The sequence below is a fragment of the Ylistrum balloti genome, unplaced genomic scaffold (assembly GCF_031769215.1).
Source record: "Ylistrum balloti isolate Yb309-2 unplaced genomic scaffold, AGI_CSIRO_Ybal_v1 Utg369730, whole genome shotgun sequence".
Taxonomy (NCBI): domain Eukaryota; kingdom Metazoa; phylum Mollusca; class Bivalvia; order Pectinida; family Pectinidae; genus Ylistrum; species Ylistrum balloti.
The window spans coordinates 1,474,525-1,500,732 of record NW_026781945.1 but is presented as its reverse complement, the minus strand read 5'-3'; the positions used below and the strand labels follow the sequence as shown (position 1 = coordinate 1,500,732).

Genomic DNA, 26,208 nt, shown 5'->3' with positions numbered 1-26,208 from the left:
ACTGTACAAGGTTGGAATAGGAAGTGATGACATCTGACATCAGACCAAGGTTGGAATAGGAAGTGATGACATCTGACATCAGACATACAACTCTACCCTAACCAGAGCAGAGTATTAGACTGTACAAGGTTGGAATAGGAAGTGATGACATCTGACATCAGACCAACAAAGACATACAACTCTACCCTAACCAGAGCAGAGTATTAGACTGTACAAGGTTGGAATAGGAAGTGATGACATCTGACATCAGACCATCAAAGACATACAACTCTACCCTAACCAGAGCAGAGTATTAGACTGTACAAGGTTGGAATAGGAAGTGATGACATCTGACATCAGACCATCAACTCTACCCTAACCAGAGCAGAGTACAAGGTTGGACTCTACCCTAACCAGAGCAGAGTATTAGACTGTACAAGGTTGGAATAGGAAGTGATGACATCTGACATCAGACCAACAAAGACATACAACTCTACCCTAACCAGAGCAGAGTATTAGACTGTACAAGGTTGGAATAGGAAGTGATGACATCTGACATCAGACCAACAAAGACATACAACTCTACCCTAACCAGAGCAGAGTATTAGACTGTACAAGGTTGGAATAGGAAGTGATGACATCTGACATCAGACCAACAAAGACATACAACTCTACCCTAACCAGAGCAGAGTATTAGACTGTACAAGGTTGGAATAGGAAGTGATGAAGTGAGACATCTGACATCAGACCAACAAAGACATACAACTCTACCCTAACCAGAGCAGAGTATTAGACTGTACAAGGTTGGAATAGGAAGTGATGACATCTGACATCAGACCACTAGACATACAACTCTACCCTAACCAGAGCAGAGTATTAGACTGTACAAGGTTGTTTAGGAAGTGATGACATCTGACATCAGACCATCAAAGACATACAACTCTACCCTAACCAGAGCAGAGTATTAGACTGTACAAGGTTGGAATAGGAAGTGATGACATCTGACATCAGACCAACAAAGACATACAACTCTACCCTAACCAGAGCAGAGTATTAGACTGTACAAGGTTGGAATAGGAAGTGATGACATCTGACATCAGACCAACAGACATACAACTCTACCCTAACCAGAGCAGAGTATTAGACTGTACAAGGTTGGAATAGGAAGTGATGACATCTGACATCAGACCAATAGACATACAACTCTACCCTAACCAGAGCAGAGTATTAGACTGTACAAGGTTGGAATAGGAAGTGATGACATCTGACATCAACCAGAGCAGAGACAAGGTTGGAATAGGAAGTGATGACCACATCAGACATACAACTCTACCCTAACCAGAGCAGAGTATTAGACTGTACAAGGTTGGAATAGGAAGTGATGACATCTGACATCAGACCAATAGACATACAACTCTACCCTAACCAGAGCAGAGTATTAGACTGTACAAGGTTGGAATAGGAAGTGATGACATCTGACATCAGACCAACAAAGACATACAACTCTACCCTAACCAGAGCAGAGTATTAGACTGTACAAGGTTGGAATAGGAAGTGATGACATCTGACATCAGACCAACAGACATACAACTCTACCCTAACCAGAGCAGAGTATTAGACTGTACAAGGTTGGAATAGGAAGTGATGACATCTGACATCAGACCAACAAAGACATACAACTCTACCCTAACCAGAGCAGAGTATTAGACTGTACAAGGTTGGAATAGGAAGTGATGACATCTGACATCAGACCATCAAAGACATACAACTCTACCCTAACCAGAGCAGAGTATTAGACTGTACAAGGTTGGAATAGGAAGTGATGACATCTGACATCAGACCAATAGACATACAACTCTACTCTAACCATAAGGTCCAAAGCACTGGCACTGTTTACTTTAGTATGTATATTTACATGAAAGTGGGTTCTACATAACTGGCACAACAGTACATTTAAAGAGGTCCATGACACTTGTACTGATGCATGCATTTGTTTTTATTTAAAAAGTTTTAAATCAAAGGTGTTTAAACCTCACTCAGGCTATAGGGCTGTGTTTCGTCTGTCTGTGGTTGTGTGTTTGATTCCTCAATTTGGCTCTGCTCAACCTCCATCTTGTCCTCCTCTGTCCCAGCCTTCATATCAGTATCACACACAGTTTCCACGTCTGCTGATCCTAGTAAATCTGCATTTGCCCACATTTTCATCTCCTGTGAATCATCACTAAATTCATCGTCAATACTGACAGAACAGTTTGAATTTACGCCCTTTTCACTGTTAGAAGATTTTAATGTACTTTTCTCTTTTGGGGCTTGTGCCTCCTTCAACTCATCATCGGAAGGTGTATCATCATTACCATATCCTGCCTCCATTTTAGTAACATAATCCATTAGTTGTTTGCGAGCATCATCGTCCTTAATTGTACCTATCCAGTAGTTAACACAGCTCTCCAGGACATTAGCTAGATTTCCTGTCTCCAATGCCTCTTGCAGAACAAATTCCACAAATGGTCGCTTTAAATGCTCATATCCAAACTCCCCCAAGGATTTCAGAATTCTGGTGATCCGCAGGTAGTTATGGTAGGAACTAAACAGCAAAGGAAAACATCAATATTAATGGTGTATCATCAGAAATTTTCATAAAAATTGCAATGTATAACTAAAATTTGATAAAAAATAAAACAAGATCCTAGAGGGGTCTTTGTGCCAATCAATGAATTATTTTAATTGGTTCTATGCAAGACTGAGCCTTTCTTTTTCAATCTTACCCATTTTCTCTATATCGTTTGATAATCTGGAAATGCTACATAGGAGGTCTAAACAAAATCAAACACTTTTTACAGTTTGCGTTAACAAATTCCAAGTGTCAAAACCAAGGTTGTCTTCAGTCAGCCATTTTAATATCTTAAACGACCTAATGTGTACATGAAGGTTGTGACCTTGGGTATAGGCAGAACACCGAGATGAAGCAAGTATTATAAGGCCTGATGTCAGTCTTTCACAGTCTGCATTGTGGTACCCCAGTAACACCTCGGTAAATGGCTCATGCCATTTCAAGATTCTTGAAAAAATATTTTTATGTCAAATAATTTCATTCTTTTTCTGTTTTGTTACTTGGTTATAAATGTTAAGAATTATTTCGCAGAGGATCAATTTTGAGTTAACAGTCAAAAACTGTCATGTTTACGTTGAGAACTTTCATTTTTTACATGTTGATATTGTGATTTCAGTGATAACTGATGGTAATTTAGCTAAAATATCTGCACATAACATCTCAAAAAGCACAAATGATTTTTACACTGATATATAGCATACAACACAGTTTACAGCTGTGTCCTTCATAGGTGTCGTCAGGAATGCTGAAATAGTTTTGCCTAACGGCAAATGTTGACCCTGACCACATGGTCAATTATTGGTAGTTCCCTGAGCCATTTACAGAGACGTATTGTGACTGATATGGAAAGACAACTCTGGTATTGATTGGCCTGGTGTGCACCTGGAGGTCATGACCATGACTATAGGTAGAACAACCAAAGGTACAATATTTAAAAAGCCTGATGTGTACCTAAAGGTCATGACCTTGACTATAGGTAGAACAACCAAAGGTACAACTTTTAAAAAGCCTGATGTGTACCTGGAGGTCGTGACCTTGAATTCAGTGATAATCTGTTTATTCAGTAGCAATTATTTATGACCATTACTATTTGTTTACAATCACTTGTATTGCTAAAAAAAACTGCATCAAGTGATATTGATCAAGGCTTTACTGGAAATCTGATAACAGAGGATCAAATTGTCCATTTATGACTAACCCTAACAGTACAGACGATTTTAAATCTGGATTCATGAAATACTTCTAGGATTACAATACAAATCCTTCAACCTGACAGTGTTTATAAAATAAAAAGGAAATATGTGTAAACCCCTCCAATTCCTGTACACATGTCAGCTTATTGTGACCCTGTTTTCTTGTACACATCTCTGTAATCCCCGACTCAAGGAATGTCATAGTGCATGTTTGTAACAATGTTCAGAGACAGGAAACTTTCAGAGTACTTAGAGAAACATTTATGAAAAACATTTGGCAAATATACCCTTAAGATGAGTCAAACATTGATCTGTATTTCTCAGCATACCATGTTACACACGTTGTATTTCTACTTTTCTCACCAGTAACTGACTATAGATTCATATAGCAACACTCAAAGTCTCTCTATATTGAATCATAGGGAATGAATATATTGAAGATCCCTGATTTCATCACACAGTTACAACATCCAAGATTGTCTGCTAAAAATCCTGGCATTTATTGTTGATAACCAGGCCTTGATTTCATTAACAAAAGTCTTTACCTCACAAATATGATATTGAAAGCATGCCAGATTAACATAATTAAATATCAACTGACGTGGCCGAGGTCCGATCACAAATGTGATTTTACTTCAGTCCTACAAGAAGATGAATACAGTCATAAATAAATCTACTTTGTATAACATGAAATATCCACTTGGACAGTCTTTTATTATTTTTTTCCCAAGCCATCACTTCAATGATAAAAACTTTGCTGATTTAGCAACAAAGAAATAGAAACTTTCTAAACAATACACATTTCAGGCTATACAGTAATAGTATCTACAAGTGTGATAACCAAACTAGTCATTTATACACTTTTAATTAATAATTCACTAGAATTCCCTCTAATATTGCCTATACATTTCTCCCCTATCACAAGGCTATGACAAGTATGCAGCTACCACAGATATGTTTTACTACCTTTAAAAATACATTTTATCTTAATCCCTTACTCTCTTTTGGTTCAGCCTATCAACAAATCAAATTTTGGCAGCATGGCTTTGTAAAATGGTTTATTGAAGAAACCAGACTATGGTCCCTATTCCAGGTATGTGGTGGTCCCACACCATTTGACCACAGGGATCAGGGTGCCCTTTAAAGGCCACACATTTTTTGAACGGCTACGTTTTTGTACTTCACATTTGCCCCTGCTGTGACATTAAGAGTTTACAGTGCCTGTTCCTGTCTAGGGACTGAGCTATTTGTAAATATTAGTGTCACTTTTACTTTTTATCTTAAAAAAAATTACCTCCAACAACAGAAAATGTTGGAATGATAAAATATTGTACTGAGTACAGAACACAGAGACAAGCTGTATACCTCAAGTACCACAATCATTTAACTAAATAAGATCAAGATATTTTTGTATTTAAAACCAAGACCTGTTTATGGATGAGACAGCAATACCTTCTGGTGTGGTGAGATTTACTTGAAATTGTGTAAAAACATGGTGGGAAAGGTTATACACCGCAAAGGTACACCCATTCTCTCAAACATCACCTTACAGGTTGGTAGGTTCTCTTCCCACAATGACGAGGCAGTTACCAAAAGATGTAACAAAACAATACAAAACATGACTCACTGTTTCATGTCCTATATTTCAAACATTCTATATTTGGATAGATATTTTATCTATTTCAGATAGAGGAATTTACTGTCAATAGCAGACATGGGGTAAACACTTGTGGGAAGTGCTATCCAGATCTCTGTGAGAACTGAGGGGGTGGAGCGTTGGTGTAGTATCCAGATCTCTGTGAGAACTGAGGGGGTGGGCGTTGGTGTAGTATCCAGATCTCTGTGAGAACTGCGGGGGTGGGCGTTGGTGTAGTATCCAGATCTCTGTGAGAACTGAGGGGGTGGGGCGTTGGTGTAGTATCCAGATCTCTGTGAGAACTGAGTGGGGGGGGCGTGGGTGTAGTATCCAGATCTCTGTGAGAACTGAGGGGGTGGGGCGTTGGTGGATTATCCAGATCTCTGTGAGAACTGAGGGGGTGGGGCGTTGGTGTAGTATCCAGATCTCTGTGAGAACTGAGGGGGTGGGGCGTTGGTGTAGTATCCAGATCTCTGTGAGAACTGAGGGGGTGGGGCGTTGGTGTATTATCCAGATCTCTGTGAGAACTGAGGGGGTGGGGCGTTGGTGTAGTATCCAGATCTCTGTGAGAACTGAGGGGGTGGGGCGTTGGTGTAGTTCAAAAGTATTTCACAAATGAAAGTATAAACTTAATTGTAAATAGCAATCAACTATTGGTAAAAAACAAATGGTTGAAAATTTAAAATGTTATCAAAGAGAGAATGACAACAATTTACAAAGGAATATCACATATACTTGAGTTATTTTTTTAATTTTACATTATTTATGTCCAGGATATGTAACTTCTGCCAAAGGCTTGTTATATCTACCTTACAGAAAAATTCAAAACTTGGATGATAAAGCAACATCCCCCCCAACATTTTAAGTCTCAATGGCTCAAACAATTTCTCTTACAAGACTTATGGAATCTCCTGGTATTGCAAAACAGTTTAAGAATGATATCTTTTGACCTTATCAGGAGAAGTAAGCTTGACAAAAACAGCTGTTGGTTTTCCTCATGGTACATGTATTAAATACCCTCTATCATCAAGGTGTCAATTGCAGTTTTATCAAATTGATAAAATTGACGATCTATTTGCTTTAAACAAGCAAGTATGTGACTAGAATCTTTGTTCATGGTAGATCTATAGCTTTTCATTTCAATTAAACAGCCCAAACTGGCATGGTTTGCATCGTAAATTTCATACTGCGGGTGGCATGCTGTGAATATTGGAATTTCTATTAAATGTGATTATATTAACATGCAATAAATATTCCTAAACTTGTGTCAGTGACAAATTACACGTCTACACTGAAGATTAACAACATGCACAAAAAACATGCACCTCTCCAGCACCTCCATTTCTATAAAACCATGTATTTCTATTTTCTATTCCTCATAACAGGGCTATATAGGGCTTTTTGGGCCCAATTTCCAAATGAGATTATTTCACATTTAAGTCAAATTCCAAATGTTTACAATTTGCTCCTGAAAATTTTCCTTCCCAGTTCATTGATATTCTTCCCAAAATGAGGCAAACATTCCCAATCCTACAAACATACCCCATCCCACAAACATACCGCATCTCACAAAAATTCCCCATCCCACAAAAATTCCCATCCAACAAAAATTCCCAATCCCACAAAAATTCCCCATCCCAATCCAGTGAAAAAAGAGGGAAACACCAATATGTGTCACTGTAATTGTAACACTTGGGACACACCATCAGGTGTTGCTATGAGAGTGACACTTGGGACACACCATCAGGTGTTGCTATGAGAGTGACATTTGGACACACCATCAGGTGTTGCTATGAGAGTGACACTTGGAACACAACATCAGGTGTTGCTATGAGAGTGACACTTGGGACACACCATCAGGTGTTGCTATGAGAGTGACACTTGGGACACAACATCAGGTGTTGCTATGAGAGTGACACTTGGGACACACCATCAGGTGTTGCTATGAGAGTGACACTTGGACACACCATCAGGTGTTTCTATGAGAGAGACACTTGGACACACCATCAGGTGTTGCTATGAGAGTGACACTTGGACACACCATCAGGTGTTGCTATGAGAGTGACACTTAGGACACACCATCAGGTGTTGCTATGAGAGTGACATTTGGACACACCATCAGGTGTTGCTATGAGAGTGACACTTGGACACACCATCAGGTGTTGCTATGAGAGTGACACTTAGGACACACCATCAGGTGTTGCTATGAGAGTGACATTTGGAAACACCATCAGGTGTTGCTATGAGAGTGACACTTGGGACACAACATCAGGTGTTGCTATGAGAGTGACACATGGACACACCATCAGGTGTTGCTATGAAAGTGACACTTGGGACACAACATCAGGTGTTGCTATGAGAGTGACACTTGGACACACCATCAGGTGTTAGGAACACTACTAGATGTTTTTGTGAGTATAACTCTGGGACACACCACCAGGTGTCACAGTTACAGACAGAGTAACACTGGGACACACCACCAGGTGTCACAGTTACAGACAGTGTAACACTGGGACACATCACCAGGTGTCACAGTTACAGACAGTGTAACACTGGGACACACCACCAGGTGTTGCTATGAGAGTGACACTTTGGACACAACATCAGGTGTTGCTATGAGAGTGACACTTGGGACACAACATCTGGTGTTGCTATGAGAGTGACACTTGGAACACAACATCAGGTGTTGCTATGAGAGTGACACTTGGGACACACCATCTGGTGTTGCTATGAGAGTGACACTTGGACACACCATCAGGTGTTGCTATGAGAGTGACACTACACAGATGTTTTTTGTGAACACAACATCAGGTGTTGCTATGAGAGTGACACTTGGGACACACCATCTGGTGTTGCTATGAGAGTGACACTTGGACACACCATCAGGTGTTAGGAACACTACTAGATGTTTTTGTGAACACTGGGACACACCACCAGGTGTCACAGTTACAGACAGAGTAACACTGGGACACACCACCAGGTGTCACAGTTACAGACAGAGTAACACTGGGACACACTACCAGGTGTCACAGTTACAGACAGTGTAACACTGGGACACACCACCAGGTGTCACAGTTACAGACAGTGTAACACTGGGACACACCACCAGGTGTCACAGTTACAGACAGTGTAACACTGGGACACACCACCAGGTGTCACAGTTACAGACAGTGTAACACTGCCACTTCACTTGTTATTTATAATAATGTCCACTTAGACGTAAGATTCCAAACATCTTTGACCTGAAGGTCAGCCAAACTGTTTGAACACAATTAGAAAGTTATTAAGCCACGGTTTGTAAGTATCTGATACACTACCAGTCGTGGCTCTGGGATACACCACCCTTCGGTGACAATGTTCTACAGTATAAACTAGTAACCCTAACACAGATTTATTAATCCCATGCCTTACAACAGCGGCATTTCCAGGTTCAGGATTGTGTCAACTCCTGCAGATCATGAGAATGTTTGTTTGTATAAGTTTTATTAAAGAACATTAAAGAGCCTTTTCCACTCGGTTATCTGATTAGAGGTCACCTTGAGGAATGTCTAGTGAAAGTTTTGAAATTGCTGCTCGTCTCTACAGTATTCAGCCCCATTAATCAGACTAAGGTTCTGAGGAAATAATCACTTGTTAATGATTTAACAATGATGGAGTGTGCAAACACTACAGATGTCTCTAAACGGGTGCATGGCTACTTGAGTTTACAGTAGGTCATACAAGGCAAATTTACTCTCAGCACAATCTAGAGAATGTGCCAATCTGACGTAACATTTACCTCCTTATGGTATGAGGGGAGGATCACTGCTATATAGTACTTTGTCAACTCCAGTTTTAGAAGTCTTGGCATGACAAACTATTACTGGCATCCCTCCAAACTAGAACTAGAACTGTCACCTAGGGACTAACTAATATGTCCTGCCAGTGGGCTGCTAGGTAACCCTATAAAGGCTAGGAAAACAAGTTGGAAAAAAATTATCAAGGGACATAACTCTGGTAAGAATCGATAAAACATAATGGCATTTACAGACAAAGAAATCCATTCATAGACAAGTATAAAACATCAGTGACTTTTGAGCTTATGACCTTGCGTCTTCAATACTTTATACCTTGCATATTTGTATACAAAATACCTATCATTCTGAGATCATTTCAGAAATGTACAGCATCCTTTCCCTTAAACTCCATGACCTCTAACCATCATATAATGCAGCCTTTGTCTCAATAAACAAAATATCTGCCATTTCATTTTATTTAACCATTTAGTACTCTTATCCATGTCTGACCATTGATCCCACGACCTGCAAAGTTTGTCAGAAGTGAAGCTAACACCTAAGCCTGCAATAATCCAATTTATAAAAAGTACTTGATCTTAGATCTTAGTCAGGGGCACACAACGGACCAAGCGTGACAAACACAACTGTCCTAGGCCAGACAGTCAAAGTGGCTTAAGTCAGACAGACACAGCTGGTTCTAGCCAGTAAGAAACATTGGCTCTACCTAAACAGATATGCTAGCCCTAGTCAGTCAGAAACAATGGCTCTAGCCAGAAAGACACATTCACCCTTACCAGTCAGACACATTGGCCCTCCCCAGACAGATACTCTAAACCCATCCAGTCAAATGCATTGGCTCTAGCCAGACAAGACACCTTCACCCTTGCCCGAAAGACACATTCACCCTTGCCAGTCAGACACATTGGCCCTCCCCAGACAGATACTCTAAACCCACCCAGTGAGACACATTTGCCTTTCCCAGACAGATACTCTGGACCTAGTCAATCAGACACATTGGCCCTCCCCAGACGGATACTCTAAACCCACCCAGTCTGACACATTGGCTCTTGCCAGACGGATACTCTAAACCCATCCAGTCAGACACATTGGCTATAGCCAGACAAGACACATTCACCCTTGCCAGACAGACACTCTAAACTCACCCAGTCTGACACATTGGCTCTTGCCAGACAGATACTATGGACCTAGTCAGTCAGACACATTGGCCTTACCCTGACAGATACTCTGGACCTAGTCAGTGTGACACATTGGCCCTCCCCAGACAGATACTCTAAACCCACCCAGTCAGACACATTGGCTCTTACCAGACATACAGGTGATATTTGGTAAAACCATGTATGGACAGATAACCTAGGCCAGCAGCTTTTCCTCAGTACAGGAATGTTCAAAAGCCTGTAGAATTTAGATTTGATTTTTATAATCATCTCCTTATCACAACTTATCATAAAATCATACCGTCTTAACACCTGCTGTGAAAATATTTTACAAATGTCTGTCATAAAAGAGATATTATTTTACAATATTGATATACGCAATAGTGATTTAATGCTGTGACAGTTTAGGTCAGATTAGCTTTTGTATAGAAGCCAATCTTTGTACAGCCAATCCAGGAGTCATTTTGAAAGCTATGCTATCTTAACAGGTGAAAAAAGCACCTGTAGAGCTTACACAAGGCTTAAAGTGATTTACAAAATCAATTGTACAAAACAATTTGTCCATTACAACGTTGGCCATAAATTCCTTAATTTATCTGGACTTTGAGCAAACTTGGTTTTAAAAATATCTGTATCGACATGTGAGGTATGGTATAAGTACACGGATGTGGCTACTGTCATGGTAGGTAAAATTTATTTATATGATTGTACTTGTTTACCTGTACAGGTATTTAATCAGGATTAAAGATACGTCAACAATACTCTAACACATAGGCCCTATCTAAATCCTTGTCAACAAACAATTTAAAATTCAAATTTTATCTTTTCAAAGAAGCCTATAATTTGAATGATTGTTAATTTCCCTTTTTTGTCTATGAATATAAATAAGCTTCATGTAAACTCCAGACTAAATGGATGCTCAAAACCAAAATCTGAAAAGTCAGAAAAGTGATTATGTTTACTAAAAACTTGTTGCAACTACAGCGTGTGTATTTGCACTGAAAAAATAAAGAAATAAAAATCATTAAAAAAATTGAACTGCAGTAATGCAGTGCTTAAGCTGCAGTAAGTAAACTTAATGACTGAATCAAATATCTGAACAAAAACATACTAAATGTTTTATGTAATTTCACTGCTCTTCATTCAGTAAGCAAGACAATGAATTTAGTCTTCAACCACACATTCAGGTGATCGTACCTTATGGCCTGGAAATAGGCGTGATACTCTGCCTTGTGTTGTTTCCATTTTATTACAGTGATCTTCGTCTAGTCAAACATTACAGCCAGGACTGACGCAGAGACACCTACATGTCAATTACCTAAGGCATTAAATATGTGCACCAATTCTAATGATTTTTCTCATTCAGTTATCCAATGTCATGATTCTTGTCATCATCAAGGTATCATATATACCTTCTTTATAAAGGAGGCCCTGATATCTCAGTACAGCACCAGATTTTATAAAGGAGGCCTTGATAGCTCAGTCAGTACAGCACCAGATTTTATTAAGCAGTCAGTACAGCACCAGATTTTATTAAGCAGGCCCTGATAGCTCAGTCAGTACAGCACCAGATTTTATTAAGCAGGCCCTGATAGCTCAGTCAGTACAGCACCAGATTTTATTAAGGAGAACCTGATATCTCAGTCAGTACAGCACCAGATTTTATTACGGAGGCCCTGATAGCTCAGTCAGTACAGCACCAGATTTTATTGCGGAGGCCCTGATAGCTCAGTCAGTACAGCACCAGATTTTATCACGGAGGCCCTGATATCTCAGTCAGTACAACACCAGGTTTTATTAAGGAGGCCCTGATATCTCAGTCAGTACAGCACCAGATTTTATTAAGCAGGCCATGATAGCTCAGTCAGTACAGCACCAGAATTTATTAAGCAGGCCCTAATATCTCAGTCAGTACAGCACCAGATTTTATTAAGGAGAACCTGATATCTCAGTCAGTACAGCACCAGATTTTATTATGGAGGCCCTGATAGCTCAGTCAGTACAGCACCAGATTTTATTATGGAGGCCCTGATATCTCAGTCAGTACAGCACCAGATTTTATTAAGGAGACCCTGATATCTCAGTCAGTAAAGCACCAGATTTTATTATGGAGGCCCTGATAGCTCAGTCAGTACAGCACCAGATTTTATTATGGAGGTCCTGATAGCTCAGTCAGTACAGCACCAGATCTGGTGATCCAATTATGTGAACCAGTAGTTTGATCCCTACCTAGAGTGTTTCTAGAGAAGCTGAGGTCACTGAACATTCTCTGCTTTCATGGTTGTGTTCTGGACTTGACAGTTCACCCCGGTTACTTTAATAGCATGTGATGGGCCTTTGGTATGTTGTTCAGTAAGGTAGTCACAAACTACTACAAGGAGACCCCATCTTTGAATTACCCTTTCTGTTTATGGAGCAGTAATTCCATCATACACAGCTCAGTATTTATACGAATTACATTTATATTTAAACCTTTTCCGACAACAAAAAGTATGATAAATGATAACTGATTTATCTTTCATATTCTGCAGGTATATGTCTTGATGTTCTCTAAAATTCAGCTAAGACATTAGCAAATAAGTATAAATTTCTTTCAGCAGGCTTCTGTCTGTCATCGTAAAGCTATATTTCTATATGTCTAACATGGACAAGAAAAATGCTTAAAGGGAGGTAACTCTTATTAGCTACTATCTATTACATAAAATCTAATGGTCTTGATACCTGTTTTAGTCAGACACTAAATGATAGTGTTGATGACCTTTTTATCTTTTCCAATAAGTGAGAGGTCTGTTACTTTTTACTGGGATGTCTTCCTCAAATCTATCAGTCTGTAGATTATCAATACATTGTAGTTACCAGAAATTTCTGCAAAAAACCCTATTGACCCGTACTAAACAAACTACTAGAGATTTTAGCATTCTGGGTAAAGAAATTCTGCCAATCTTAGCTCATGGCAATATAAGTGTGCTTTTATAGAAACATGATTTACAATAATTTTTTCAAGCAGTAAACACCTTCTATAAATAATAACAATACCCTAATTACCTGTGAGAAATTTTTTTATCATGTTTGCCTTAGTTAAGTATGTTAGGGATATACACTTCACCTGTGTTAATTGTATCAACATAATTTTGTTTATTATTGTACCAGTGGTAATGATGTATATCATTGTACCAGTGGTAATGATGTTTATCATTGTACCAGTGGTAATGATGTATATCATTGTACCAGTGGTAATGATGTTTATTATTGTACCAGTGGTAATGATGTTTATCACTGTACCAGTGGTAATGATGTATATCATTGTACCAGTGGTAATGATGTTTATCATTGTACCAGTGGTAATGATGTTTATCATTGTACCAGTGGTAATGATGTATATCATTGTACCAGTGGTAATGATGTATATCATTATACCAGTGGTAATGATGTTTATCATTGTACCAGTGGTAATGATGTATATCATTATACCAGTGGTAATGATGTTTATCACTGTACCAGTGGTAATGATGTATATAATTGTACCAGTGGTAATGATGTATATCATTGTACCAGTGGTAATGATGTTTATCACTGTACCAGTGGTAATGATGTTTATCATTGTACCATTGGTAATGATGTTTATCGTTATACCAGTGGTAATGATGTATATCATTGTACCAGTGGTAATGATGTTTATTATTGTACCAGTGGTAATGATGTTTATCACTGTACCAGTGTTAATGATGTATATCATTGTACCAGTGGTAATGATGTTTATCATTGTACCAGTGGTAATGATGTTTATCGTTGTACCAGTGGTAATGATGTATATCATTGTACCAGTGGTAATGATGTTTATCGTTGTACCAGTGGTAATGATGTATATCATTGTACCAGTGGTAATGATGTTTATCATTGTACCAGTGGTAATGATGTTTATCATTGTACCAGTGGTAATGATGTATATCATTATACCATGATGTTGTACCAGTGGTAATGATGTATATCATTGTACCAGTGGTAATGATGTGTTATCATTGTACCAGTGGTAATGATGTATTATCATTGTACCAGTGGTAATGATGTATATCATTAATACCAGTGGTAATGATGTATATCATTGTACCAGTGGTAATGATGTATATCAACCAGTGGTAATGATGTTTATCATTGTACCAGTGGTAATGATGTTTTATACCAGTGGTAATGATGTATATCATTATACCAGTGGTAATGATGTTGATCATTGTTTTAGTGGTAATGATGTTTATCATTGTACCAGTGGTAATGATGTTTATCGTTGTACCAGTGGTAATGATGTTCATCATTGTACCAGTGGTAATGATGTATATCATTGTACCAGTGGTAATGATGTTTATCATTGTACCAGTGGTAATGATGTATATCATTGTACCAGTGGTAATGATGTTTATCATTGTACCAGTGGTAATGATGTTTATCACTGTACCAGTGGTAATGATGTTTATAATTGTACCAGTGGTAATGATGTTTATTATTGTACCAGTGGTAATGATGTTCATTAATGTACCAGTGGTAATGATGTATATCATTGTACCAGTGGTAATGATGTTTATCATTGTACCAGTGGTAATGATGTTTATCATTGTACCAGTGGTAATGATGTTTATCACTGTACCAGTGGTAATGATGTTTATCATTATACCAGTGGTAATGATGTTTATCACTGTACCAGTGGTAATGATGTTTATTATTGTACCAGTGGTAATGATGTTTATCATTATACCAGTGGTAATGATGTATATCATTGTACCAGTGGTAATGATGTTTATTATTGTACCAGTGGTAATGATGTATATCATTGTACCAGTGGTAATTATGTATATCATTGTACCAGTGGTAATTATGTATATCATTGTACCAGTGGTAATGATGTTGATCATTGTACCAGTGGTAATGATGTTTATCATTGTACCAGTGGTAATGATGTTTATCGTTGTACCAGTGGTAATGATGTATATCATTATACCAGTGGTAATGATGTATATCATTATACCAGTGGTAATGGTGTATATCATTATACCAGTGGTAATGATGTATATCATTATACCAGTGGTAATGATGTTTATCATTGTACCAGTGGTAATGATGTTTATCATTATACCAGTGGTAATGATGTATATCACTGTACCAGTGGTAATGATGTTTATATACCAGTGGTAATGATGTTTATCATTATACCAGTGGTAATGATGTTTATCACTGTACCAGTGGTAATGATGTTTATTATTGTACCAGTGGTAATGATGTTTATCATTGTACCAGTGGTAATGATGTTTATCACTGTACCAGTGGTAATGATGTTTATTATTGTACCAGTGGTAATGATGTATATCATTGTACCAGTGGTAATGATGTTTATCATTGTACCAGTGGTAATGATGTTTATCATTGTACCAGTGGTAATGATGTTTATCATTATACCAGTGGTAATGATGTTTATCATTGTACCAGTGGTAATGATGTTTATCATTATACCAGTGGTAATGATGTTTATCATTGTACCAGTGGTAATGATGTTGATTATTGTACCAGTGGTAATGATGTTGATTATTGTACCAGTGGCAATGATGTTGATTATTGTACTAGTGGTAATGATGTTTATTGTATTTACCTGGAGTGTGTTTACAATATTTTATTCTACAAGTCAAACTGTAAGAATCACTACCTGCAGTCCTCCCTATATCTTGTTTTTACTTTGCTGTTGACATTCTGTAACTTTGACTTCCAGCACAACTGATTGTCCTTACCTGTTGAGATGGCGTAACTGTGACCTCCATTCCTCATCATGTCTGATCTGTCCTTACCTATTGAGATGACGGAACTGTGACCTCCAATCCTCACCACATCTGATCTGTCCTTACCTGTTGAGTTGATGGAATTATGACCTCTAATCCTCACCACGTCTGATCTGTCCTTACCTGCTGAGATGACGGAACTGTGACCTCCAATCCTCACCACGTCTGATCTGTCCTTACCTGTTGAGATAACGGAACTGTGACCTCCAATCCTCACCACATCTGATCTGTCCTTACCTGTTGAGATGACGGAACTGTGACCTCCAATCCTCACCACGTCTGATCTGTCCTTACCTGTTGAGATGACGGAACTGTGACCTCCAATCCTCACCACGTCTGATGTGTCCTTACCTGTTGAGATGACGGAACTGTGACCTCCAATCCTCACCACGTCTGATGTGTCCTTACCTGTTGAGATGACAGAACTGTGACCTCCAATCCTCACCACGTCTGATCTGTCCTTACCTGTTGAGACGGCGGAACTGTGACCTCCAATCCTCACCACGTCTGATCTGTCCTTACCTGTTGAGATGACTGAACTGTGACCTCCAATCCTCACCACGTCTGATCTGTCCTTACCTGTTGAGATGACTGAACTGTGACCTCCAATCCTCACCACGTCTGATCTGTCCTTACCTGTTGAGATGACTGAACTGTGACCTCCAATCCTCACCACATCTGATCTGTCCTTACCTGTTGAGATGACGGAACTGTGACCTCCAATCCTCACCACGTCTGATCTGTCCTGTCTCTTTACTCTCAAGCTCCATGCCATAAAAATGAAGCATCATCTCGTAAGACTTGAGAACTCGCGCATGAGCTTCTTTATCTTCCATGATTTTCTGATTTAAAAAACAACAAAAATGTTAATACAATCTCATTTAACAAAACAACTTAGAAATTAAAATCAAAGTGTCAAGGACACTCATAGACGATGTGTATTAAAATGAAGGAAGTGATCTATCAGTATGGAATGGCACATAATCTTTAGTGATTGGTCACTATTGATTATTTATTTATATAATTTGAAGGTTCAAGACAATCAGTCATGATAAGATCTACTTTGATCAATATGCTGGAAGAGTGTGATTGGTGGGGTAATAACTGACCATACCCAGTCAAGTGTAACTCCAAAATCTACACTTTTTGTAGTATAGTGCATTGTTATAGGCCACTGAAGGTTTGAATATTTTCTTGTGTTCATGAAGATGGGTTGAGATTTCAACATGGATGATCAGTTATTATAACTGGCTAGTAATCAATCAATTACTAGTTTATCCAATTAAATGTTTATTTTTCTATTCTTTTAAATTAACTTATACATAAATGACTTATGCCATTTTATCAGTTTAGAGTTTGTTTCAGTACTGCACATTATTACTGGTTTAGGTCTCAAATACAAAGTGTATGTTTTAAACTGATGAGTCCTAATGATACTAGAAGTTGTAGAAGTTGAGGGCAGACATGGTCACCTTTCTAGCCTTAGCTAGTGGGGTTTTCTTTACAGACTAGTGGTAGCATGTCTGGCTAGAGACCAGAGTCACTATAGTCTCACCAGAATCATCAGTATTAGTGGAGGTGAAAATCAGAGAGAAGAAGAATACAAGCTATAGACCTGATTTAACTCCTTTTGCTAGGAGCTGTGTGTTTTTTATGACTCCTTCCAATTACAACTGTATGTATTAATTATTGCATCTAAATCCAAGAAGATCTATATACATGTTCATTTCTGAGTGTAAATATAAACCAATCACACCTTCATTTTCCAGGTACAATTAACAACGCCTGCACAATAGGTTTCATTTCAATGGAAAAAGAGTTGATAAAGCCTTGCTCGTGATTGTACACATTATTGTACAAGACAGATGTAACATGATATAAAAAAAAATCATGTGTATTAGCTGTCTAAGCATTTATACATGCTCTTCATGATATGTTGTAAATTCATAATTAGGGCTATAAACATTGACGAAACATGAACACATAATCAGATCAGTCGCCAATATTAAAATAATTATTAACATTTATTAGCACAATTTCATGGTGTAATCTAAAGACTGCTAGGTTTGTTTGCTTGTTTGTTTTCTTGTCCATGCTTATGAACAGAGTTTAAGCTTACCACCAAAGGATATTCCATACATATTTAAGTAAGGAGATTCCTTACTACCTCCAAAGATTTCTGATTAAGATGTTCCTGACTGTTGTGAGAGAATTCGGGGAGATTCTTGATTAAATCCACAGATTTATGACTAAGGAGGTTTCTGACCAAATCAGTTAATCTGGTACAGGTTATTCTTTAATAAATCTGAAGATTGTCGATTAAGGATATTCCTAACTAACTCCAGAGACTTCTGACTAAAGATATTTCTAGCTAATCCACATACTTCTGTTTATGACAAACTACTTACTACCTCCAGAAATTTCTGATTAAAGAGATTCTTGAGTAAATCCAGCTTACTGTGGTGCTTCTTGACTGACTCCACAGAATAATGACTGAGGAGGTTTCTGACTAACTAAAGGGTACTGACTCCACAGAATAATGACTGAGGAGGTTTCTGACTTACTAAAGGGTACTGATTACACAGAATAACGACTGAGGAGGTTTCTGACTAACTAAAGGTACTGACTCCACAGAATAATGACTGAGGAGGTTTCTGACTTACTAAAGGTACTGACTCCACAGAATAATGACTGAGGAGGTTTCTGACTTACTAAAGGTACTGACTCCACAGAATAATGACTGAGGAGGTTTCTGACTAACTAAAGGTACTGATTACACAGAATAATGACTGAGGAGGTTTCTGACTTACTAAAGGTACTGATTACACAGAATAATGACTGAGGAGGTTTCTGACTAACTAAAGGGTACTGATTACACAGAATAATGACTGAGGAGGTTTCTGACTAACTAAAGGTACTGATTACACAGATCTCTGACTTCTTGCTTACAATTAAAACTATTTGTTATGTTGTATGTAGTTTATTGTTGCATGTCAACATACTCAGACCTACCTTGATTTCATGGAGCTGTAATTCTTGTGAATAAAAGTTCATGCCTGACTCTCTAATGGGAAACAGCCTAAAATAAAATTTAAAACAGAGTTACTTCCCTTGCAAGATGTTTTTCTCACAGCCAGATACTACATGTACATACAGTACAGTATATCAGAGGATATTTCAGTACTATCTAAGTTAAATCTACATATCCTTTTTGTTATTTCTCCTTACTGCGGTGATTGACTGTTATTTTAACAATTATGACAGTATCCTTTAACATTTGACAATTGACAATTATCCAAACGATGAGTGCAGTATGCTTTAACATTGACGATTGACAGTTATCCAAATGATGAGTGCAGTATGCTTTAACATTGACAATTGACAGTTCTCCAAATGATGAGTGCAGTATGCTTTAACATTAGATGATTGACAGTTATCCAAACGATAAGTGCAGTATGCTTTAACATTGACAATTGACAGTTATCCAAACGATGAGTGCAGTATGCTTTAACATTGACAATTGACAGTTATCCAAACGATGAGTGCAGTATGCTTTAACATTGACAATTGACAGTTATCCAAACGATGAGTGCAGTATGCTTTAACATTAGATGATTGACAGTTATCCAAACGATGAGTGCAGTATGCTTTAACATTAGATGATTGACAGTTATCCAAACGATGAGTGCAGTATGCTTTAACATTGACAATTGACAGTTATCCAAACGATGAGTGCAGTATGCTTGAACATTAGATGATTGACAGTTATCCAAACAATGAGTGCAGTATGCTTTAACATTAGATGACTGACAGTTATCCAAATGATGAGTGCAGTATGCTTTAACATTAGATGACTGACAGTTATCCAAATGATGTGTGCAGTATGCTTTAACATTAGATGACTGACAGTTATCCAAATGATGAGTGCAGTATGCTTTAACATTAGATGACTGACAGTTATCCAAATGATGTGTGCAGTATGCTTTAACATTAGATGATTGACAGTTATCCAAACGATGAGTGCAGTATGCTTTAACATTAGATGACTGACAGTTATCCAAATGATGTGTGCAGTATGCTTTAACATTAGATGACTGACAGTTATCCAAATGATGAGTGCAGTATGCTTTAACATTAGATGACTGACAGTTATCCAAACGATGTGTGCAGTATGCTTTAACATTAGATGATTGACAGTTATCCAAACGATGAGTGCAGTATGCTTTAACATTGACAATTGACAGTTATCCAAACGATGAGTGCAGTATGCTTTAACATTAGATGATTGACAGTTATCCAAACGATAAGTGCAGTATGCTTTAACATTGACAATTGACAGTTATCCAAATGATGAGTGCAGTATGCTTTAACATTGACAATTGACAGTTATCCAAACGATGGGTGCAGTATGCTTTAACATTAGATGATTGACAGTTATCCAAACGATAAGTGCAGTATGCTTTAACATTGACAATTGACAGTTATCCAAATGATGAGTGCAGTATGCTTTAACATTGACGATTGACAGTTATCCAAACGATGAGTGCAGTATGCTTTAACATTAGATGATTGACAGTTATCAAAACGATGAGTGCAGTATGCTTTAACATTAGATGATTGACAGTTATCCAAACGATGAGTGCAGTATGCTTTAACATTAGATGATTGACAGTTATCCAAATGATGAGTGCAGTATGCTTTAACATTGACAATTGACAGTTATCCAAATGATGTGTGCAGTATGCTTTAACATTAGATGATTGACAGTTATCAAAACGATGAGTGCAGTATGCTTTAACATTAGATGATTGACAGTTATCCAAATGATGAGTGCAGTATGCTTTAACATCTGACAATTGACAGTTATCCAAATGATGAGTGCAGTATGCTTTAACATCTGACAATTGACAGTTATCCAAATGATGAGTGCAGTATGCTTTTGCTTTAACATCTGACAATTGACAGTTATCCAAATGATGAGTGCAGTATGCTTTAACATTGACAATTGACAGTTATCCAAATGATGAGTGCAGTATGCTTTAACATTTACAATTGACAGTTATCCAAATGATGAGTGCAGTATGCTTTAACATTAGATGATTGACAGTTATCCAAATGATGAGTGCAGTATGCTTTAACCTTTGATAAACAAGAGAACAAGTGTCACATCCACATCATAAAATCTAATTATTTGATCTTTAACTGATCTAAGTAATTCGGTAGGTTTTTTCTCTCTCTTCTTTTCACTTATTTGTCTACATTGTAAATTTCATTGACAGAATAATCACATTGCAGTTGAAAAAAAAGTTGGAGCATTTTTGGTACTCTGACTTAGAATGGAGGGGCTGTTATGTAAAATGCAGTGTACTAATGTACATATTACATCTATATATGTCTTATACCCTAAGGATCCAAAAAAAAAACATATTCAGGGACACTGGTATGAGGAATCTTTATACGTCACCATAGTCATAACATATATGAAATAGACAATGCCTAAAAGCGAGCTAAGATGCTCAATTAGGTACAAACAATTACAAATGTACTGTGTAAATCATTTTAAATTGCCTCTTTCCTGGCTTCACTCGGATTGTTTATACATCTCAAATGAAATCTCATAAATTTTCAAATGTAATTAAATTCAATCAATTGTATTTCATTAAATGCATACAACAATAAACAAATATTAAGAATTTGTCTAAATAAAGAAGTTTGAAGCATTCAGTGTCTTCTTGTGCCTTCAGCACCTTCTCTGAAAGGCAATGATGCATTTCTCATATACAGAAAGTAACAAAGGTTTCCCTGCCTTAATTAGAAAATCAAGTGATTATGAAATCAGATGAGCTCTCATCTTGATTACTTGAAAACGTATTTTTAAGTTTTTGGCGATGTGCATTTCAAGCCATTTATATATAGAGGTTAATCTAGAAAACGTTATACTATAAGAAAAGGGTAATCTTCTCCAAGTGGTATGTTTTTCTCTGTGAAACAAATTTGCCACTAAGAAAAACATTGGAAAATTTCACAGAGCTAATTATTATATTTTACTGAAACTAATTAGTATGTTTTATTTGATATATTTTTAAATAATACCACAATGAAAAAGATATATCAATCTAGCCTTAACATTGTAATCTTCATGTATGTCATATATTTTTATTGTATCCCTCTTTGACCTAAATGGCTGTCTGAGATTTCTCCAAACATCTCTCAAAATAAGCCGAGAAATACCTTTTTTCCGACACTGGGTAGCATTGCTCATATCTTAGACTAACCCATCATGCATATGTTTATTATATCTATATCGGTTAGTTAAGAATTTTGGTTAATATCTTTATTTCTAAACAAAATCTTGAAATGATAATTTGTTGGTAAAGTTACTTTTACATGGAAACAATGTGTTGGAAGTTTTCATTTTATGCTGTTCTAAAATTCCAGCAGCTTACTTGATAAACAATCATAAAATATGTCCCAATATCCCAATATATCATTATATCAATTAGAATGGGGTGTATGTATCACTGTATGTAGTCATGGTGATATATCTATAAGGAAATGGTGTGTATGTATCACTGTATGTAGTCATGGTGATATATCTATAAGGAAATGGTGTGTATGTATCACTCTATGTAGTCATGGTGATATATCTATAAGGAAATGGTGTGTACCTACCACTGTACGTAGCCATGGTGATATATCTATAAGGAAATGGTGTGTACCTACCACTGTACGTAGCCATGGTGATATATCTATAAGGAAATGGTGTGTACGTACCACTGTACGTAGCCATGGTGATATATCTATAAGGAAATGGTGTGTACCTACCACTGTACGTAGCCATGGTGATATATCTATAAGGAAATGGTGTGTATGTATCACTGTATGTAGTCATGGTGATATATCTATAAGGAAATGGTGTGTACGTACCACTGTACGTAGCCATGGTGATATATCTATAAGGAAATGGTGTGTACATACCACTGTATGTAGCCATGGTGATATATCTATAAGGAAATGGTGTGTACCTACCACTGTATGTAGCCATGGTGAGACTCCAGAAGCCTGAAATTTCCCCACCAGTTCTCATGGATCTTTTGTATGTAATCTCCTGAAATTAGATAACTCCACACTCAAAACCAAACCTGAGCTATGAGTCTTTCTCTGTTAAAGGAACTTCAAACTCTTTAACTTTTGAAATTGGATGTTTGTGTCCAAAAATGACACTATGGTAATCCAACAGCTATTAATTGTCAGGACCAATCTGGCCCAGAATTTATAAATCAAAATTCAAAACCTTGAATCAAACATTTAAAAAAATATTTTTGAATTTCGATTGTGATGATATCAGGTAAAAAAATCAAAATAAGTGAAATTTCAATATTCAGTGAATTTAACTTAATGAACTTTTCCTTTTAAAACACCAAGACTTTTCTTAGATCATCATCATTTGCTAAATGAATTAAAACATGTCACATGTGCCTAGAATTCTCTGATGGCACTAAGGCTTTTTAATCATGCACTCTACATTTTTTTTAGTGAAACAACAATCAGATCATTTGACAAAATGAACAAAACATGAAAATTTGACTTGTTTGTTGTCATTTTTGACACACTCTTGATTCGTGATTCTGGATGTGTCACCTACCGTCTGGGTGAGACTTGATCTGCCCTGTGTAGAATAGCAGGTTTTCTTTCAGACTTGGGTGATCCTTTTTCCCCTACACACAACACATTTTTTTGTGAAAATAAATTTGTTGACATTTCAAACTTCAAACTGATATTTCACAATAACTATGTACAAAATTACATCATGTCTGATGGTATAGTGAAGATGTAGTACTTGTGAAACCTACACAAATTACATGAGTATTATAAAACACTTGTTAAAAAGAAATGTCTGCTTTCTTAATTCAATTTCTGCAAGCATGAAAACTCATTTCTAAGGCATGCTATTACACAGATATTATGATACTAGGCATTTGGTTTTTAGATGTTCTTTAAAGATCTTAAAATATTTGTAGCCTTTTTTGTAAACTTGAAACTGGATCAAAGGATTTCACTTGAACAAACTTAGTAGCCATTCATTCCAATATACTACAAATCTAATATTACTACCCTGTTCTCTTGGTTAAAAAGTGAAAATTGTTTTTAAAGGGATACAGTACACTGTCAATATACCATTTAACTTTATTTTGTAAAGTTATTTATAAAATTTATCTTAATACAAAAGAACAAAATGGACAATTTAATCATCTAATTAAAACTAAACAATGGGAATAAACTAGAATCCTAGAAGTCTGTAAATATTACTTACTGGGTATCCCTCTCTGTACTGCTGGGTGTCTTTATCACTCCACTTTCTAAAGAATGATGCACCAAATATGTGTCTACCTCTTCCTACCTGCAACAAATATACAACTTGATCTGTCATAGCTATAAGTATATATTTCAAAGCTTTCTTCAGTCATTGATTTGAAAAGGCGCTTTTTTCTATTGAAGAAATGCGGTACAAGAGACAGCTAGTGTTTTTAATAACCAACTACCTCAGATCTTACTCAGTGATGTTCATAAAGGAAAATAAAAAAACAAATGACAAATAACTTCAAATTCAGGTGTAATATAAGTCGCATACAATCATTTCCAGCAATTGATATGTTTTACCTGACAAACGTAATAAACATGCTGTATGGAAACTGTCTTCTTTATGCTGCTTGCTCTAAATCAAAATCGGGGAGGTAACTGTATTTTTCATGTACCAGATTTATTAGTGGTAGTAGTAGGTAGTTGATTGTGTGGCCATTTTTGTTCATTAAATTACCCCATCTTAATGCTTTTATTTTTGGAAAAAAAATCCTCAAAATAATCGGTAAGGTCATGATGAAGTTGACAATGTGTGACTTCACAGTTTTTGGAGTAAAATATTTGTACGAGGTTGAAGATTACTATTTGGACAATCTCCAATTCATGTCTAAAAACCATTAACTTGCTTTACATGATGTGCGATTTCCTAACAGTTACCACATTCATATCATGAAACCATTATGAGTTGGGATTTGCTTAAACATGAGAACATTAATAATTTTTGGCAGGTGTACAGAAATCGATTTGCATTTCCCTGATAACTTATAAATACAAACACATGTAAGGGTGTATTTCAATAAATCAATCTGCTATACCTGTATATCTTAAACATGTCTCGTTCAGGAAAAGGCAACTGAAATGTTGTCTGCTACATTGTACCAGAACTTAAAGTCAGAGGGATAACACTTTAATTTCATACAACCAAGAGATTGGAATTCTATAGGAACATAATTGATTCTCTATATAGTAGAGGAACTTAAAAAGATACCAGTGACATCAGAATGATGAAATACTCTGTGAAAGGAATTACAACCTTCTGTTAATTAAACTCATTTGTATTAAATACATATACAGGCACAGATTCGTGTACAAATGTACTTTGCTTTGATGATATTCTGTGTTTTGGGTTTCCTTGACACCTCTGTATTACTTCGAAATTCCGTTAATGCTCTCAGTTTGGTAGCTACCTTGCCATGAACGAGTGATAAAATACTGGTTGGTTACTATTGCGCTAAGGTTAGCAACAACGAAACAGCTTTCGGTTTGACTGGTTCACAAATCATTTAGCATTTACCGCACGTTTTCTGTGTGTCGGCGACTCATCTACGCTCATATTGTTGCCCATTGTCGTCTGCTTGAATTTGTCTTTGTAAGATACTGCTCCTTTAGACGAGGAACTTTTAACTTCACGGCTATTTGATTTAATGGACATTGCACCATCTACTGGCTTGCAAAACAAAAACGAAACAGGAAGTTTACGCTTGATTTTAGAGTTTATAGTTTCGTATGCATCAATACTTTCGTTTCATATGTAATATAATGGCGCCCGTATATATTAATTTTACCTCAGTCCACTTATATGACGATTAGATCCATTTGTTTAGATTACAGTTTAAAATCGACCAAAGTGATGTTATTTTCGTATTTAGTGTTAGCTC

General features: G+C 36.9%; 1 protein-coding gene across 1 annotated transcript; it reads right to left on the bottom strand.

Moving 5' to 3' along the window:
• Nucleotides 1-1,304: 1,304 nt before the first annotated feature.
• Nucleotides 1,305-25,982, bottom strand: LOC132565703 (opioid growth factor receptor-like protein 1). The gene is made up of 7 exons (XM_060230401.1): nucleotides 25,845-25,982; nucleotides 24,504-24,590; nucleotides 23,835-23,907; nucleotides 23,219-23,297; nucleotides 19,202-19,268; nucleotides 16,883-17,031; nucleotides 1,305-2,563 (listed from the first exon to the last, which is right to left on the bottom strand). The coding sequence occupies exons 1-7, from the start codon at nucleotides 25,980-25,982 to the stop codon at nucleotides 2,005-2,007; spliced, it is 1,152 nt and encodes a 383-aa protein (XP_060086384.1). The 3' UTR covers nucleotides 1,305-2,004.
• Nucleotides 25,983-26,208: the final 226 nt, after the last annotated feature.

What these genes read in the sequence shown, in the direction of transcription:
- LOC132565703 (XM_060230401.1), bottom strand. Translation starts at nt 25,982, where the DNA reads ATGTCCATTAAATCAAATAGCCGTGAAGTTAAAAGTTCCTCGTCTAAA. An exon ending in AGTACAGAGAGGGATACCCA is followed by an intron (nt 23,908 to 24,503) that starts GTAAGTAATATT and finishes TGTTGTGTGTAG; the next exon opens with GGGAAAAAGGATCACCCAAG. An exon ending in CAGTTCCGTCATCTCAACAG is followed by an intron (nt 2,564 to 16,882) that starts GTAAGGACAGAT and finishes TTTGCTGTTTAG; the next exon opens with TTCCTACCATAACTACCTGC.